The sequence below is a fragment of the Dromaius novaehollandiae genome, chromosome 3, assembly GCF_036370855.1.
Source record: "Dromaius novaehollandiae isolate bDroNov1 chromosome 3, bDroNov1.hap1, whole genome shotgun sequence".
NCBI lineage: Eukaryota > Metazoa > Chordata > Aves > Casuariiformes > Dromaiidae > Dromaius > Dromaius novaehollandiae.
This window is the reverse complement of record NC_088100.1, coordinates 792,873-809,915: the sequence shown is the minus strand read 5'-3', so window position 1 is coordinate 809,915 and position 17,043 is coordinate 792,873. Positions and strand designations below refer to the sequence as shown.

At 49.1% G+C, this 17,043-nt stretch overlaps 2 protein-coding genes across 9 annotated transcripts in view; one reads left to right on the top strand and one right to left on the bottom strand.

Moving 5' to 3' along the window:
• HADHB (hydroxyacyl-CoA dehydrogenase trifunctional multienzyme complex subunit beta) overlaps positions 1 to 17,043 on the bottom strand; it is a 644,785-nt gene that overhangs the window by 475,789 nt on the left and 151,953 nt on the right. The window lies entirely within an intron of this gene.
• Positions 1 to 17,043, top strand: part of DTNB (dystrobrevin beta) — a 211,304-nt gene that overhangs the window by 188,447 nt on the left and 5,814 nt on the right. For 5 of the 8 annotated variants that reach the window (XM_064508184.1, XM_064508181.1, XM_026111253.2 and 2 more), the window contains 3 exons: positions 3,947 to 4,106; positions 10,276 to 10,365; positions 13,550 to 13,603. In XM_064508184.1, the coding sequence (XP_064364254.1) occupies positions 3,947 to 4,106; positions 10,276 to 10,365; positions 13,550 to 13,603 (304 nt within the window). The remainder of the gene's footprint in view (positions 1 to 3,946; positions 4,107 to 10,275; positions 10,366 to 13,549; positions 13,604 to 17,043) is intronic. The other 3 variants (XM_064508183.1, XR_010388137.1, XR_010388136.1) reach the window with 3 other exon arrangements.

The following is a 17,043-nucleotide window of genomic DNA, read 5'->3' as shown; positions in this document are numbered from 1 at the left end:
CTCATACTTTGACAAGTGTTGGTGTTTGCCATGAGGTGCCTTTTCACTGGTCTTCTAGGTCAGTGATGAGAGATGCTTCTCACTTTGGCCTGCAGTGCTGGGAGATGGTATCCAGTTTCAGTCCTTGCTACTCGTGATTCTGGTTTAACTTCCAGACCCAAAAGTATTTCTCTCATTTGTTAGTTTGATGAGGTACAACCACAGGAGATGGGCTTTTGAGTTTGTTTTTCTCATCCCGACTCTGTATCAGAGTTTTCTGATAGACTTTTCTGTTTTGGGGATATGAGTGCTCCCATCCTTGATGGATCTGTGTTCTCTTCTCCGTCTTTCAATGAAAACAGGTTTTTTAATACTGAGATTGTTAGTCAGAAGGAGTGAAGAGATGTATGTCTTTTAGAGTACATCCTATATTTGTCTTTTTTTTTCTTAATAAGATCACCCTCAAGACTTAATTTTCTGCCAGAATAGTGTCTGAATTTTATTCCAACCGCGGTCAAGAAGGTAGCCCACCTTCTTTTTCCATAAGCCACCAACTGCCAGGCTGGGGCTGCCTTTGATAGCAGCCGGATGGTAGGTGTGCACTGTCCTCTTCCCTTCGCAGAATGAGGCTTTTGGGCAGTCCCTTCGCCTGAGACCGCTGTGAGGTGGGAGCTTCCAGCCCAGCGGGCTGGCACGTCCCGCTCACCCTGCAAGAAGCAGCTGTAAGGGGGCAAAGGTGGAGGTCCAGGAGAGCTCGGGGACAGCAGCAGTCTTGAGCTTGCCGACCGGCTCTGCGAGCTCCATGCGCAGGTCCAGCAAGCATTCGTGGGCCCCCTTGGAGCTGGTGTCCCCTGGGATCCGTTGTGTGTGTGCGTTTGGGAGCCGTTCTCAGCACGGCTAAGGTTTCCGGGTGCCGTGTCACTGCGAGGGACGCCAGGTGAGGGACAGTCCCGGCCCCTCGGCTGTGGCGGTTGCGGTGTGCCGATAGCCACGACTCGTCTGCGTGCCCAGGGGATGAAAACCAGCTCAATCCCAAGTGCTTGGGCACCTTGTATAGACAAGACATCTCAAAGATGAATGACAATAAATAGAGGAGTTGCCTTCCCCAGGGCTCAAGTCTTAATGTAGATAAGACGTGTCTAGGTGCTGCTCTCCTGATTTTTGCTACTGGATTCAGCCCATCGAAACGGAAGTTTCCAGGGTTCAAAGTCCCCTTTGGATCCAAGGAGAGGCACGTTTGCAGCAAATGCCATGGGCCGCGCGTGGAGGAGTGGGTTGAATTTGCCTTGCAGACTTAGATTTGGCCATCCATGGTTTAGGAGAATACAGTTTTGGGGAGGGAAAAGGTGAAAAGGTCACTACTGAAGTCTTATGCTATTAATCGAACTCTTGCTTTTCCAAATAAAATCTCCGTCGAAGGCTTTTCATTTGTAATCCCTCTCACACCTGCCGCTATAGACAGGTCTCAAGTGATTAGCAGTAACGTGTACCGAGGTCCCGTAACCGAGAGGTGTAAGCTGGGGAACAAATTTCAGGACGTAAAATACTTCCCACATCCTTCGTTAGTGTTCTTGTAGGGAAAGGTAAGTGCCAGCTAATTGGCCTCTGCCTTTGATGTGGGTATTAATGCTTGTTTCAGCTCTGTTTTTAATTCTTAATTTACGCACGGGGTTTTTTCCCTCATCTAAGTGGCTGCCAAGGTTGACACGTAGTTTGGGAGGATAAGTGGGAATGAGCAGTTTCCTGCCAACCAAAGCCCTGGGCCTGTGCGAAGGCTGCGGCTCGCAGATCCCTCCCTCGCTGCTCACGCCGAGCCCTGGGCTGGCAGGACCAGCTTGGGACAAAGCCGGCATCTCCAAGCAGTGGACACTCTTTCTCCATGGCCAAATGCAAATCCAGACCCTCCTGCCAGTTACTGTGCATTGTCAGGTCTTTTTTTGTGGATTTATTTTGCTTTTCAGTGCAGGGAAATGGAGTTGCTGGTGTCGTGCGTGCATTTTCTTTATTTACTAATGATTTGAAAGATGCAGTTTTCCCTCCTCCCCTGCTGGTACCTGTGTTGCAAGAATGTTTTGCTCAGCTCTTTAAATCCCTGCGTTATTAACATGGTTTCGGGATGACGGTTTTCCACATGAGCACGTTCACACGTTACATTTAATATCGGCTTTGGGCCGTCGGTCGCGTTGGCAGGGAGGCACTAAGCGGACGGCAGATGTAGTTGTCCGTGCTTGGTCGCGAGCAGCATCTCGTCCTTGGGCGTCTCCGCGGAAAGCTGGACGTCGCAGGCGGGCAGGGCTTGGTGTGAGCGTGGCCGAAATCTGCGGTCCCGGGCGACGGCACCTTCGTCTTCTCTCCCGTGCAACGAGAAGAGCGTCGAGGGAAACAGAGCAGGCAGAGGCTGCCGAAAGCCCCGGTCCTTGAGGCTCAGCAATTTCAGGCTGGTTGCAGTTTTACCCCGGTGACCTGGGGACCCGTCAGGACCCAGAAGCCCGCCAGAAACCACCGTCCCGGTGGAGCAGGTGGGAATAGTGCTGGTTTGCCCGGCGAGACCAGCCTTAATATGCAGTTATTTATGAGCAGCGCTCCTGCGATCAATGTCAGCACACAGGCAGCGTTTAAATAGGAATACGGTTGCAGCTCGTAAATCAGCGCTAGCAAAGCAAGACAAAACTGATCTGTGATGAGTTTGGAGTTGAGCAATAAGATTTAGAGATTGTGGAAAGATACAAATCACTGCGGACGGTAACAAGATTGCTGACAATAAAGTGGGATTCGGTGCACCCAGAGCACTTATGAGTAACAGCTTTGCCTCCGCGCAAGATTGACGTCTCGCTGCGGGGGAGCGGAGGGGAAGGGCGTGCTGGCGCGGCGCGGGGCCCCGGCCCGGCCGGGTCTCGGCGGGATCCTTCCCCTCCCGAGCTGGGCTGCGCAGATCCGGCAGGAAGAGGGAAATGGGAAGCTGAAGCCTCTGAAAATGCCGTGAAGTACCTGGCGAGGTGCGCTGCTTGATGAATGCCTCTGCGCTCTTGCTGCCGTGAAATACCGGGCACTTAATGAAATCGTCTTCTAGAAAACCTGGAACCAACAAGTGCATGTCGGTAGCGGCCACATTTATCCTCTCCTCGTGTGTTCATCCCTCCCTCTCCTTGGCTTGTCCATCACTGCGGTGATGATCATGATTTTAATAGTACATGAGAACTTCTTGCACAGTAATAAATTGCAATAATAAATAAATCATTTAATAATTAATGCAATTAATCAAGTAATAATTAATAAAACATCTGCATGGCCTGCGTGTCTGGTCAACCTCTGGTCATCGGTTTTCCGTGTGCACGCCAAACATGCTACCTGTACGTTACAAAACAGCGCTCTTTCCTTTCTTTCGGTAGGTGCCCAAACTCAATTTCTGTGTTTTATTTAATAATAAGCAATTGTGGGTTTTTTTCCAAAGTTAAATGTTGGTTCCTGAATTGATGCAAGTTGCTGTGGGTCCCCCGAATCTCACTGCAGATGTGCACGAACTGGGGGCACTTGGAGGGCGGCGGAGCAGGGCTGCGGCTGCCCGGCGTGGCAGGAGGAGGCACCTTCACCGTCCCCGTGCCACCTCGTAGCTCCGGGGTTGTCCGCGTCGTTGCCTGGGGGAAAGGTAGCTGCATACGGAGCAGCGGCAGCCCCCGTGGACACGGCTGCGAGTGACGCCGCAGCCCAACCCGCGCGGGTTTGGGCCTGACTCGTGCTCCACCCGGCCCTGCCTGCTGCCGCCTCCCGTTCCTCGCCGCTGCGGGAGCGGTCGCTTAGCGTCTGCCAGTCGTGCATCCGCATTACTCAGATTCTGAATATTTGGGCGAAGTGCCTTTCCTTGCATGGTGTTTTTTTTTTTTTTTTTTTTGCACAATTATTTTTAGACGTTGACCCAAAAAGTGTAAAGTTAAAAATGTGGAAACCGTGTCTCGTGTTTCCCACGCAGGCTCAAGCAGCAGGCTCTGCCCACTCCTCGCCCACCCACGGGGCGGGCCGCCCCATGCCCATGCCCGTCCGGTCGACCTCCGCCGGCTCCACCCCGACGCACGTGCCCCAGGACGCCCTCGCCGGTGTCAGGGGGGACGTGCAGGAAGCCTTCGCCCAAGGTGGGTATCGTGCAAAGCAGGACCACGTCTGGGGTTAATCCTGCCGTTATTACGCGTGGCACAAGCGTAGCTCCCAAATGCGGACGCAGCAATTAATGCAACACTTTCTTGCGTTCTGGACCAAATGGATTGGGGGCATATTTTTAATCTTTACAACTTGATAGAATTATTTCTGTGATCATGAGCTTCCCGCCAAGGATCTTCCCATCTCGCAAAGTTATGCCTGCAAGTAATGGAGCAGTTATACATGAAAAACTGGTTGTATTTACAAACCGTGTAGTTGAACTTTGCATCGCTGTGCAGTGTGTTGCGAGAGGAAAATCGGAGCCCTCTCATCAGAACGTGACCCAAAGATTAAGCAAAAAGGCAGTTCAATAACTGAAAGCAAAGAAACAAGTAGCACTCTTATCCAGAATATTCAGCTAACGTTTAGTTACCTGTCTGCTGGTTGTGAGGTGAAAAGAAAGTGGAAATTTTGCAGTGCAAATCAGTGAAGCTTGTACTGAACGGAGCACTTAGCCAGCGTACACAGCTGTGAACGGCAAGCTCTCGCCGATACACAGACGTGCAGCAACCCTGCGAGGAGGAGGAGAAGGAGAAAGTACTAAACAAGAAGTGGAGTAGAGAAGGGGAGAGGGGAAAGCCATAAGGAAGAAACAGAAGAGATAATTTAAAGAAATGGAGCAGTGACATGTCATCTCTGGAGGTCCTTTGGGTGCATCAGGATGCTCTTGGAGGATGCAGAGGCCAAGCTGCCTGATCGGACCCCTCTCCGTCCGCTGCGTGCTGGCTGATGCTGCCTTCAACACCAAGGGCACGTAAGAGCGTGGACACCCGTTTGCCCTTACCTCGCTCTGAGCTAAATGTCAAAACTTGTTTTTTTCCTTTGCACTTTCTCTATATGTTAGTCCCCTTTGCATTTGAGAAAAGAACAAAACCAAAAACAAAAAAAAACCAAAAAACCCCTCTTTTTGCCTAATCTTATTGTTGCCAACTGCTCTGTAAATAGACATTATCAGCGCTGGATAATCGAGGAGTTTTAGCCCGGCTGCTCTCTGTGCACTTTATCCTCTTTCTTTGGTAAAATCCATATGGCTGGGCTCAAATGGAGTGCATTTTGCCGGGGTAAGCTGTCCGTTTCTGTGTAATGCAGCTTATAGTGCTTTGGAGAAAACCAGGGCAGCAGTTGACATGCGTATTTTTAGTCCCCCACTTCTGTAGGTAGTGTGAGTTTATACTTAGCTGCTGCTTCTTTTTAAAAAAAAAAAGTTTACAGGCACCTTTTTAAAAAAAGCTAACTTGTACATGTCAAGGCCACTTCGGCTCAAAAAGTGCTTCAAAATTTGAAGACAACCGGAGGAAATGGAAACTTGTTCAACCCAGCACAGACCACGACCTCGTCCTCGGATGCTGAAGAGGAGGAAGACTCGCTTCTCCGGTGGAGGCTTGATTCTCCAGGAATGCTAGGAGGAGGCAAGCGAAGACTTGGCTGTCAGGCTGATGTCAGGAGACTTGGCAAATAAGAGCTTTTTACCTTCAGGGAGCCATTTCTCTAAAAAGGGAGGTGGAAATTAGTTATTCTTCACTCCTACCTATTTCAGCTGCGTTCATACTGAAAGAAGTCATTCTCGGTAAGAGTGCGTGCCTATACTCTTTTTTTCTCAGGAGTGATGTCACTCAGGTTTTGTGCGCTCTTTTCCTCTCTTTTGCCCATTTTGGTCCAGAACTCTGAATCTTTGGTACTGCAGAAGCAGCCAGGGTGGAGAGCTCCGAGGGAGCCGTCTCCGGAGCTGCCCTCCCTGGGGACCGCTGGCAAACACGGAGGTTGTTTCTGAATTACTGGGGCACGAGAGACTCCGGTACAGTCTCAGCTTAGGGACAAACATCCACCTGGGGATGTACGTAGCAGTTTGTTTTATTTTACCTTTCTGAGTAGCAACGTCTGCCTGCAACCCTTTAGACTTTTAATGCTGTAGCATGGCTGGTTGTTAACTGAAGTCCTCAGTCCTAGTTATTTAGTTATAGACCTTCCCCAGCCACATTTCTTGAGGTGGACATCCACTCGTATTTCGTATTTCACTTACCAACAATAAAGGAAGGAAAGGTAGAAAATCCATCGTTTCCCTGACGCACTGCAATCGCAGAACTGCAGGTCGCGTTATCCCAGGAGCATCTTCCTTGTCAGAGCCTTTGTCAGCTGAACGGTCTTCTCAAAACAAAGAAACCATGAAGATAAACTTCGTGGAACTGATGATACAGCTGGAAACGTGGAACTGGTGATACATTTGGAAAGCAAACACGTTTTAAACAACAATTTGTATTTATCAGCTGCTGATCGGAAAATGAGCTGCTGCCAGAAGAGGGTGAGGAAAGAGACTACAAAATGGTAGCAGAGGAGCAGGAGGTAGCAAGGAATACTTTTAATTAGCGTCTGAGTCTAGAGGGCTGCAGCAAGGCCTGCATGCCCTCAGCACACCCAGCAAAATTAAAGGCTCTGTTATTTGTTCTCCAAAATTTTGGTCAGTGAGCAGGTGAGTTGATGAAGGAAGTCCAGTCTGCAAACACCGAGTATCTACAACCCCTCTGCGAGCAGGATCTGTCTTTTTCCAATCCCATCGGTAGGAGCAAGCTCCTCATCCCTCTAAACACTTCCAGAAACGACAGCAGCAGCAGGCATTTCCAGAGAGGCACGATGCCAAATACCAGAGGCACAGCACTCCATCTGTTGCTGTGGGTGGTCCGGTCGCCTCCTCTTCATCTCTGCAGCGAGTTTGATGGTGCAGCCGAGAGCTCTCAACTGATTTCTTTGGCAGCTGCCTTTCCTTCCCCCCTTTGCAGATTGGCTTTCTTTTTTCCAGGCTGCATAAAGTGGAACAGCAGTGCAATGAGTCCTACAAGTTACGGAGAAAATCTGCTCTATCTGGTTCAGCCTTTTCCCCTTTCCTTTTTTTAATGAGGAAAATACAAAGAGATGAAAAGATCTCCTTCCTGCAGAGTAATGAGTAATGAACACATGATTATAGTAGCACATTAACTGACGTGCTTGATTTTTTTTTTTTTTTTTTACAATATTGCTTTGGCATCAAAATTTGCTCTCTATTCATCTGCTTTTCTCTTCAGAGACACAGGCTAAAGCCACAACAAAACAACGTTGTCTTTGCATGGTTTGTAGTCAGAATTGCCTTCCTCGGACCCTCGGCTCTTGTAGGAGCTCATGTAATCATCAAGGATTCATTGATACCTGTCGCTTGGATGACTGGTTCACGAGGGCATGGACTCCATCGGGACCTGTCAGTATTGCCTGAAGTGGAAACCTGCTTTTTTCTAGGTTTTAAGGTCTGACAGCATCTCAGATGTATGTTGCCATGTATCAGGTGTTGTATAAAACTTTTTAGGGCCGGGCTAAGGACTTGCGTAGCACATCACAACAGCTTGGTGCTGCTAGTGGTGATGACTCTGCAGAGGCAGAAAACCTATAGGCGATGCCTGCAGTACAAAATTCTTGCAAAAAGGTGGCATTTATTTCATGTTTTTTTAACAAAAATATTTTAATGATGTTTGCTGACCTACGCACATCTACTAGATTCTTATGAAATGTTGCAATGGGGGGGGAAGAGGAAAGAGAAGTGAAGATCTCAGCTCTGTTCCACTTCTCCTTGTTGAGGTGACCTACTAATGGGTAGGAACATCAGCTTCTTTTATTAATAGGAGCCAACATCTGGTCTGTCCTCCCAGATCACAAGTCTTCTGCGAGCTTCCCTGTCAGGGTCAGAAGGAAACTAAGCAGATCTAGAGAAGGAAACTTTCAAAAAACTGGATCTCAGCGATCCTGATAATGTGGCCTTAAAATGAGATTCCTCCATAGGTGATTTCTTGGTCTCCCAATTGACCTCAGGGAGAACCCAGTAATGCAGTATTAAAAGAATTCTCTCATGGTATTCCTGGTGAAATATTCGAATACAGAGGTCACCATGTCATTAGAAAACTAATACTGCTGTTTATCATCTTGATAGAGAAGAAAGCAGTCCCTCGGGTGCAAACACAATCCACCTCTGCAAACAAGGGTGAATGTTCATCTTGTGATAACCATGGCGAGAGCTTATTTCTCTCAGCAACTAGAAAAAATTCTTGCAAGAAAAAATGGTCAGCAGACTTCATAATAAGTTTCCTGGAATGATCCTTCCGGAAAGGCAATCTGCGCAATTACTGCGATTTCACATTAATCATGCAAAATCAGGCAAATTCAAGACCAGTGGAGAACGCAGGAAACAGGATAAAAATCTCCATGTTTTCACATAATAAAATAATTTGATACCACCAGCCAGGAGGGCTTCCAGAGGCCTCTACACATAGCTGTCCAGACAGGCTCGTTATCGTTCGTGCCTCGTTTCGCAGGAGGCGCAGGTTGGAGCGTTGCAGCCTTGCGCTGTCAGAAGTGCCACCCAGCAAGGCAGCGGCCCTGCTTTACCGTTGCTTGCAATGACAGCGTTGGGGATGTTGGATAAACGCGTCTCCTTTCATCTTGTATCGCCACAGGCGTTTTTGAGTTGTGGAGGCTTCCACGAAGCCAAGGTCCCAGACCTGTTGGCCTTCAGTCTGCATTTTTCTCCCGTAAACTGCGCAGTGTTTGTGCAGGCTTAAGGATGCCCCGTACCTCGCTGTCCCAGCACTGGAGGAAGAAGAAACCTCGCTGGAAAGCACGTCAGCTCAAGAGCGTGTGCTCACATTGCTAAAAAACGCTAAAATCCGTAGGCAAAATGTAGCAGCAGGCGATCGCGCACCGCCACAGCTAATGACAACGTTGCACAGAGGAGAGTCGGAGCCAGCGCAGCATTTGGGAGATCAAAGCAGCATGTCTGGAACGAAAGAGGCATCCAACTTCAAACAGACGTGAGCATGTAGCGTACAGTTGTCGTTACTGCCGTTCGGTGCAGCTGCAGAACGTCACATCAGATGCCGCCGTTAATTCCACACGTGTTGCCTTCCTGCCCTTGCTGGAGTCAACGGCGGGACGGGGTCCGAAACACGGAGACCTCAGGGCGCGGTCGCTACGCCGCATCGGAGCAGCTCTCGTGGAGGCTACGCTGATCTGGACATCTGGTGCCTGCGCCGGGCAGCAGACAGCCTGGAGCCGTTTTCTGCGAGGAGTTAATGGGGAATGGCGAGAGGCAGGACAGTGAAACGCTGGGAGGACGCGCTCGCGGCGAGCCCTCGGCTCCGCGCCGGCGCTCCCACCAGCCGAGGACCTGCCGCCGAGGACCAGCTGCCGGGGCAGAAGATGCGAAGCCATGCCATCAAAGCCTCCCCATAAAACCGTAACAGCGCTGCACGGCGCAGAAAAAATGCCAGGGAGAGGGGGCTGCGTAAGGCCGGGAAGTCACGTCCGCGACATCTGCGGTCGCTGGGGTGCGACCAAATTGGACTGAAGTCAACGGGAGGCTCTGCCATTAGAGCACAGCTCGCTCCGACGGCGGGACCAGCGCGGGGAAGGCAGAGTAGATGGTTAATAACGAGATCATTATCTTCCCAGAGGCAGCAAGACTCATCCCAGAAACGCAGCAGCTCCCGCTGGCCTTGCTCATCGCTTTTATGGGCCAATTTCACATTTCCTTTGCAAATTCGGGGCACTCACTATTCCCCGCCGTACGCACGCAGCCATGGCAGATGTTCGAGTTGCCTGTGTGGCAACTCTCCCCTAGCAGAGGCCTGCAGAGCACGAGCGCCCCGGGCCACTTGCTCTGCTGGAAGGCGGTAGGTCAGTGTCCCTGCAGGGCCAGGCGGCAGCAGGGTCCCAGTCCCCCTCCCTGCGTGGTGCATCGAGGAGGAGAGTCACGTCCTCCAGCGATGCAGGAGGAGGGTTCTGCAAAGGACCGCAATGCAGTTGTCCTTTATTCCTCCCAAACCTCAGCAATATCTGTTGCAACAGAGAAGCCTTCCCTAAGCCAAGCTGGTTTCAGAGGGGTCCTGCCTTACAGCTGGGGGGGCTGAGAGGCCGCTGGGCAGGCAGAGGTGTTAACACTATCCTCCTCCTTTCCAAGGGGAGTTAATCATATGTGGAGCTTGGTGAGGGATGTGTGCCTGAGCATCATGAGCATCTTGGTGGAAGTAGGTTGGGAAAGGGGAATGCAGCGTTTGCTACCTAGCGCTTCTGTGTCTGCTTTCCTCCCAGGTGCGAGGAGGAACCTCCGCAATGATCTCCTGGTAGCGGCGGATTCCATTACAAACACGATGTCATCTCTGGTGAAGGAACTCCATTCAGGTAAGAGTAGATCTAACAGCGTGCACGTGCAGCGGAAAAAGGGGAGCTTAAAGCCGCAACTCGGAGATTTATCTTCAGATTTATTTTTTATAAAAACTGTATTTAAAACAAATGATGCAAGATTATGTGTTCATTTCTTTCATGCTAAAATGAAAGATAATTTTTATAGCTAACATTATTGAGGACTCCAAATTCCATCTGAATAGGGTGTCCATTGGTTTTATCACCGATAGTTAAGGTAATATCCTGCAGATAGAAACGTGGCTGCTCTCGCTGTTGGTGATTCATGAAGCAGACTGAAATCAAGCTCGCTCGCTCCTGCTCACACTGATTTGTGCACATGTAATCATACTAAAAAGCTTTTCCAGAGTAGCGTGCAGGCATGTCCTGGACACTTACTAGACAAGAGAATTGCCGCTTTTACAGTCATATTTCTGAAAATGAGAGCTCCTTAACAACAAAAGCTAGAAGTTAGAAGTCGGGGTAGATTTTTGAGTAAGTGCGCACAAACTATTGCTTGATGACTGCAGTATTTTAACAGCAGGTGAGACTGCTCTGAAACAAATCCCCATTGGATGCTGTAATCGCAAATATGTAGCACAATGTGCATGAGCCCAGTTTCAGCAAAGGATTAAATAGTGCCATGAAAAAAAAGTAATTATTCCCTTCATGCATTTTTACCATGCCAACGAAAGTAAACACGCTGATTGGGCTGCAGGAGCTCTGCTCTATCCAGGGACGCATCCCGTGACTCTCGCGTTGTCGGTGATGAAGTATATGATTATTTAGTATTCCAGCAGCTTGCTCGTGGGCCTTCTGTTTTAAGGAAGAAGTCAAGCATTCTGCGTTCAGATTGAAACTCGCAGTTTCTATTCCTCACGGACCTGCCAGGCGTCTCCTCCAGGCCCTTTCTGTATCCGGTAGTTGCATCACATAATCCCCTCCATAAACTTATCAAGCTCCATCTTAAAACTAGTTAGAGTTTTTGTTCCCACCACACTTAATAGAGAATTTATAGTTATAAAGCAGAAACCCTAGTTATAAACCAGGTTGATATTTTACTGCTGAGCAGTAAATTCACCTCATCTAAATCTCGTGTCTTGGCTGCAAAGGCAGCTGTGAGTTAATAAAGTCTTTCATGTATTACAGCAGGAATCACTAGTGCCATTATAGTTAAAGGGCCTTGTGTTTCTTTAATAAATCACCATGTTCCAAGACCCACAGTTGTGTTCCCTTTAGGCTGAAACACAGTGAACCAACTCTTTGCCCAAAACAGATGTCTGCGGTAATTTATTTTTTGCTTTTAATGGAAGAGCAGATTTACACTGGTATGGCTGAGCTCGGTGTCTGGTCCAGGGTGCCTTGTGGCACAGTCGAAATGTCAGCGAGGCTTCCGATCTCCTGCGCTCTTCTGAAATCCCTGAGACTTTGGTACATGCAAAAAAAAGCACGTTTGCGCTATTGACGGTCGTTTCAGCCTTGCCAGTTGTCGTGCAACGTCGTTATGGTTCACGAGGGAGGGAAGATAGATCAAATTAATTACAGTCTCCTAACTGATGATATGCAGATACTAAAGAAGGATCCCTGAAATCACTTCATTTGTGTGAATTAGGAAAAGTATGAGTTATACTCAGCTGATGAGAGTCAGCGGGATTTAGCGTGTACTGTCCAGGAGCTGAACCGTGAGCTGCTGCAGCTCCTCCAGCCCCAGCTCCCACCAGCTGTAGCCGCAGGCACTGGGTTTTGAGCATTTTGGGAGATGCTATGTGCCCTGCCCGCCCCTCCTGTTCGCCTCTCGGTACCTTTGCATGAACCCAGAAAGCAGATCACGTTGGAAGGAAACGCTGCTGCGGGGTATATCTGGCAGAAGGTTACCTATTTCTGTACACAGTACGGGCTCCTCGTAGACGGTTTGAGCATCCCCGGGTCTGCCTTCTCCTCTGCTGGCAGTCGTCACACTCTTGGTGCTGACTAGGTGCTGTTTAGTACCATCTTTACTCAAAAGGAGCTTAAAAAGATACTTCTGACGTCCAAGGAAGGACCAAGCGCAACGCTTCGGAAGATGGCTGAGCCTCTGCCCTACAAAGCTGCTCCTGCACAGGAGGCAAGTTGTGGGCCAGAACTGAGAAGCCCCTTCGCTTCTTGCTAAGGGAGAGTTAGGCTTGGTCAGCGGTGTCTTCTGCGCCCACATTAAGGACTCATCGCTGTGATTCCCATGTGTGTCACTGGTCCTGTTATCAAAGCAGCAAAGAGAGCAAATGTTTATATGACAGTCAAGATCCCCTTTGATCAGAGCAACTCAAAATACCTACGTTTTTCAAACTGTGCCTTTTATTACAGGGTTTTCTGCCTTTCTTTGCTCTCGGCAGCATGTGAAAGAGGCAGAAGTGATATCAGCGCTCATAATGACCGTTACCTGTTTACATAGGTCTCGTTGAAACGTTGCACAGCAAGATATGACCCACCATCTGCGGAAGAATGTGACCTTCTGCTCCCACTCGCTGCTACATAAATACGAGCCTTGCCATAAACTCGCTTAATCTTAACTGGAGTTAAATATAATGAACCACCAGCTCTCAGACATAAAATGAGCGTGTTCTCTCGGGGCACAGCCTGTTAGTTATATAGCTTTGCCCCAGCGGTTTTTGTGAGCGTTGGTGTCACTGAACGCCCTGAATGGGTAAACTCCACGATTTCAGAAGGGAACCTCCAGGGTTTCGCCTTGGATCGCCATAAACCATGTTCGTTTTTCTTTCCTAGACCTGACCTTGGGTTTTAAGCCTTGGCCTCCTTTCCACTGTGTGTATTGTGTAGTGCTTTGCTTCTTACAGTGCTAAAATAAGAGTGCGCAAGGGACTTTGGTCCCACTAGGACCTGGGCCAGATACACCTTTACTGGACGTTGCAGGTGCTGCTTCCAGCTAGCGCTTTGCAACCTCTGCTCATCCGATGAGGATGAAGCGGGGACTGTGTTACCACCAGAAATGACTAGACACTGTGCCCATGGAAAGGGTGGTGGCACTTCCATCCAAGTTCTGCTTGGGAGCCTGCTCTCCTGCCCTCCATCCCCTCCAGTGTCAGCTGTGCCTGAAAAGCCACGTCTTCCTTGCCACAGAAAAGTTCCCTACATATCTGTTCTCTCACCTCCTTGACTCATGCTTTTTTTCTTTTTTTTTTTTTTGAAGCAGAGGAAGAAGATGAAGAAGAAACAGAAAAAATGCAGAATGGGAAGGACCGAGGTAAAAGGACAAATTACGGTGTCTGAGCTGTAAAGCATTTTGTGGTTTGTTCCCCTGTGAGAGGTCCGTTTGCCCTCGCGAGCTCTCCATCCAGGGCCCCGGGAGAGGGCTTTTAGTGCAAGCGATTCCGGGTCGCGGCAGCCTCGTGCTGCTGCTGTTGCTGCTGCCACCTGCAGACACTCGACCGGTTTGTCTTTCCGCTCCGGTCATTCCCTTTTTCCGGATTGTCTCTCCACATCTGCCATGGTTTGCGATGACGTCATTGCAACGGTTTCTACAGTCCGTGTGTTCAGGTTTAGAGAGTGTTTTTTGTTTAACGAAGGCCACGCACAGATATTCGAAACGCGTTACGGGAGGACGAGCTTGAGCGCTGCGAGAAATCCAGTTCAAACAAATGGAGTGATATGTTAGGGAACAACAAAACGTGGGCTGGTTGCCAGGAGAGTCACTCAACAGCTGTCGTCCGATGAACCCCTGCCTTGTGCGACCAAGGGCTGAACACATAAGCTTGGTTGGACAGAAGTTCAGAATTGCTCTGTCGACGCTGATCCCACGTAGGCAATGGGCTCGGCTAAGCGGGCTTTCGCAGGTCCCTTTCATCTCCGATATCCCTGGATTTCGGGTCTAGATGCTAATCCTCCCCAGACCACTTCTTTCTTTGGTGTGAATGAATAAACGACATGTGCTAGCACGGTTGCTCCCCGCGCTGGACGTGATCACCCCAGGCGTGAGCGTAGCCCTGCGCTCTGCAAACAGCTGTGCAGGGTGTCCTTGGGTTGGAAGGGTCCGTAGGGTGTCCACTCCTCACGTCACGCTCCCGGAGCCCGAAGCACCCGGTGCTCCCCTTGAGAAAAGACCTTGCCCAAACCAAGGAGGAGAGCACAATCCTTAACCATCTCTGTCAGTCTAATCTGGGGAGAAGATGCTCTCCTGACCCCAAATCTGGCAGTCAGCTTGTTGCTGAGGTTGAGAGCCACCGCCGAGCCCCAAGAGTGCCCTCATCAGCGGGAAACGCCAGCAGACCGTGATGGGGACTGCTGCAGTTTGCCAGTTCGTCTTTCATTTTTAAAGTGAGTGACAGGAACTCTCCTGCCTTACGTATTCAATAGTTTCCATGCAGATTTGTCCAAATACCACATTTCTTGTAGTCAGGAAAGTAAATCATTCAATGTTTTAGCTCAGTCTTTATTCTAGACATGACACTGATTTGCTTAGAGAGCTCTACTTGTGTTTTCTACTTTTTAAACCAAAGCTGGAGAAAGAGGCTTGGATAGGGACGAATTAGCCCAAGCACTTGTCTTACTTGAGCCAGATCTGATTTCAGCATAGGCAAACTTGAACTTTTTATTCTGTTTTTGTTCTATGCACATTTTTATTCTGGCGAACATGAAGGAAGGGGGCTCACATTTCATACTAAAAGAGCTTGTTTTCCCAAGTTCTCCTGTCCAGTAAGTGCTGTGAAGCGTTCAGGTGTTTGGGACTGCTCTGTTTCCTGATGGTTTTTCCATCAGTATTCGAAACGATAAGTTTATACAGAGAAGTGCAATAAGTTTGACCTTAGCTAAAACAACACTTTTCAAAGCAGTATCACATTGGCTTTAAATCACAGAATTCTCTTTGTCCTGGAACATTCCTCTTATGTTAAATAGTTTAGATTCCTGGGAGATGACACTCCTGCTTTTTCCAAATGTGTATTGTATCCTGCATGGGAAATAGGGACGGGGGAGCTTGAGGAGCTGAAATACGATGTATGCTAGAAGACACCCAGTAAGACAAATTCGGCTTTGTTATTGCTGCAGCCGTGGAATCGGTGGCACTGGGGACGCGTAACCAAAAGCAGAACTTGCCCCAGTAGCTTTCACGTGGAATGTAAATATTATTGCTGCCAGAGATTAAGTGGTTTGTTAATGCCACAGGGTTAGATGAAGATCTAGCAGAAAAATCAAGGAACGATCAATATATAAACTACAGTGCTCCCATAGGGTTCAGACCCTTGGGAATGCTATGGAAATGCTGGAAGCTCCTCTAGAAACCAAAGCACACGTGGAGATGAGTCTCTGGGTTCAGCATCAAGCTATACCCCGGGCTGATGAACGCTACAGATGCTGCAGCTACATGGGGTGGGAGGGTTTTGGGCAGCAGTGCCAAGTGCTCGTGATGAGCTCTAGCTGCCCTGATTTTATTTTTTTGCAGCAACTGCATTCATGTCCCCATCTCAGGAAGGCTCTCCCTTGCTGCGGTGTAAGCCCGTTACTTCTGCCCCTCTCCAGAACGGACGTGAAGAACAATTAGGTCCTCTCTAATATCAGCCCCATCTTTCTCACTGCTTTTCTCAATGTGATATTGGTATAGTTGCTGGGTCCCCCATGCCGGACATTAGCGACCTGCCTTTACACCACCCCTTCATGTAGCCTGTATCTTTCAAAATTTCTGCATCAGCGTGAAGGACGAGGGAGATGCAGGTCCTCGCAAAGCCTTGCCCTTACAATGTGTTTCTTGAGGACAGCGGTACCCGTTGGCTTCCACACGAGTTTCTTCACAAAGTTATTTCGGAGGTCTGCGTGTCCCCATTAATCCAGCTCACAGGTTTCTTCCCCCAGACTCCCACTGCCTCTGGGGAGGCTTGTGTTCATGCGTTTGATACTGCAATGACATTGTACTATTTTAATAGGATGAAATCATTCAGGAAGACTCCAAATTGGCTGTGTCTTCTGTGATTACGATTACAAATTAGGCAGCATCTTAAGAGAAGTTGTCTACACGGGTTTTCAGGCCTAGAAGAGCACAGAGGAGCTGACAAAGCTCCATCCATCTGATCACATTAGGCATCACTCCATTGCGGTTCAGCCAGCCTCCGCTGCCTGTTTGTGCTACCCCTCCCAGAAATCTGGAAATTAATACAGGGATCCTTGTTCACACACGTGCCAAACATTGCTCCTTGGTCAAGGGTCCCACTGGGATAGGACCAGTGGTGTCCTGGGCTGCATGAGGCTGCCCGCAGGTGGAGGGAGGTGATCCTCAGCCCTGGTGAAGCCACACCTGGAGTGCTGGGTCCAGTACAAGAGAGACATGGAGCTACTGGAGCATCTCTCATACGAGGAGAGGCTGAAAGAGCTGTGACTGCTCAACCTGGAGAAGAGAAGGCTCAGGGGGATCTTACCAGTGTGTATAAATATCTGATGGGAGGGAGTAAAGAAGACGTAGCTAGACTGTCTCAGTGGTGCCCAGTAAAAAGACAAGAAACAACGAGCACAAAAAAGAAACTTTTTTGTGGTGAAGGTGGCCAAGCACTGGAACAAGTTGCCCAGAGAGGTTGTGGAGTCTCCATCCCTGGAGATACTCAAAACCCAACTGGACACGGTCCAGGGCAACCTGCTCCAGTTGACTCTGCCTTGAGCAGGGGGGTTGGACTAGATAAGAGGTCCCTTCCCACCTCAACT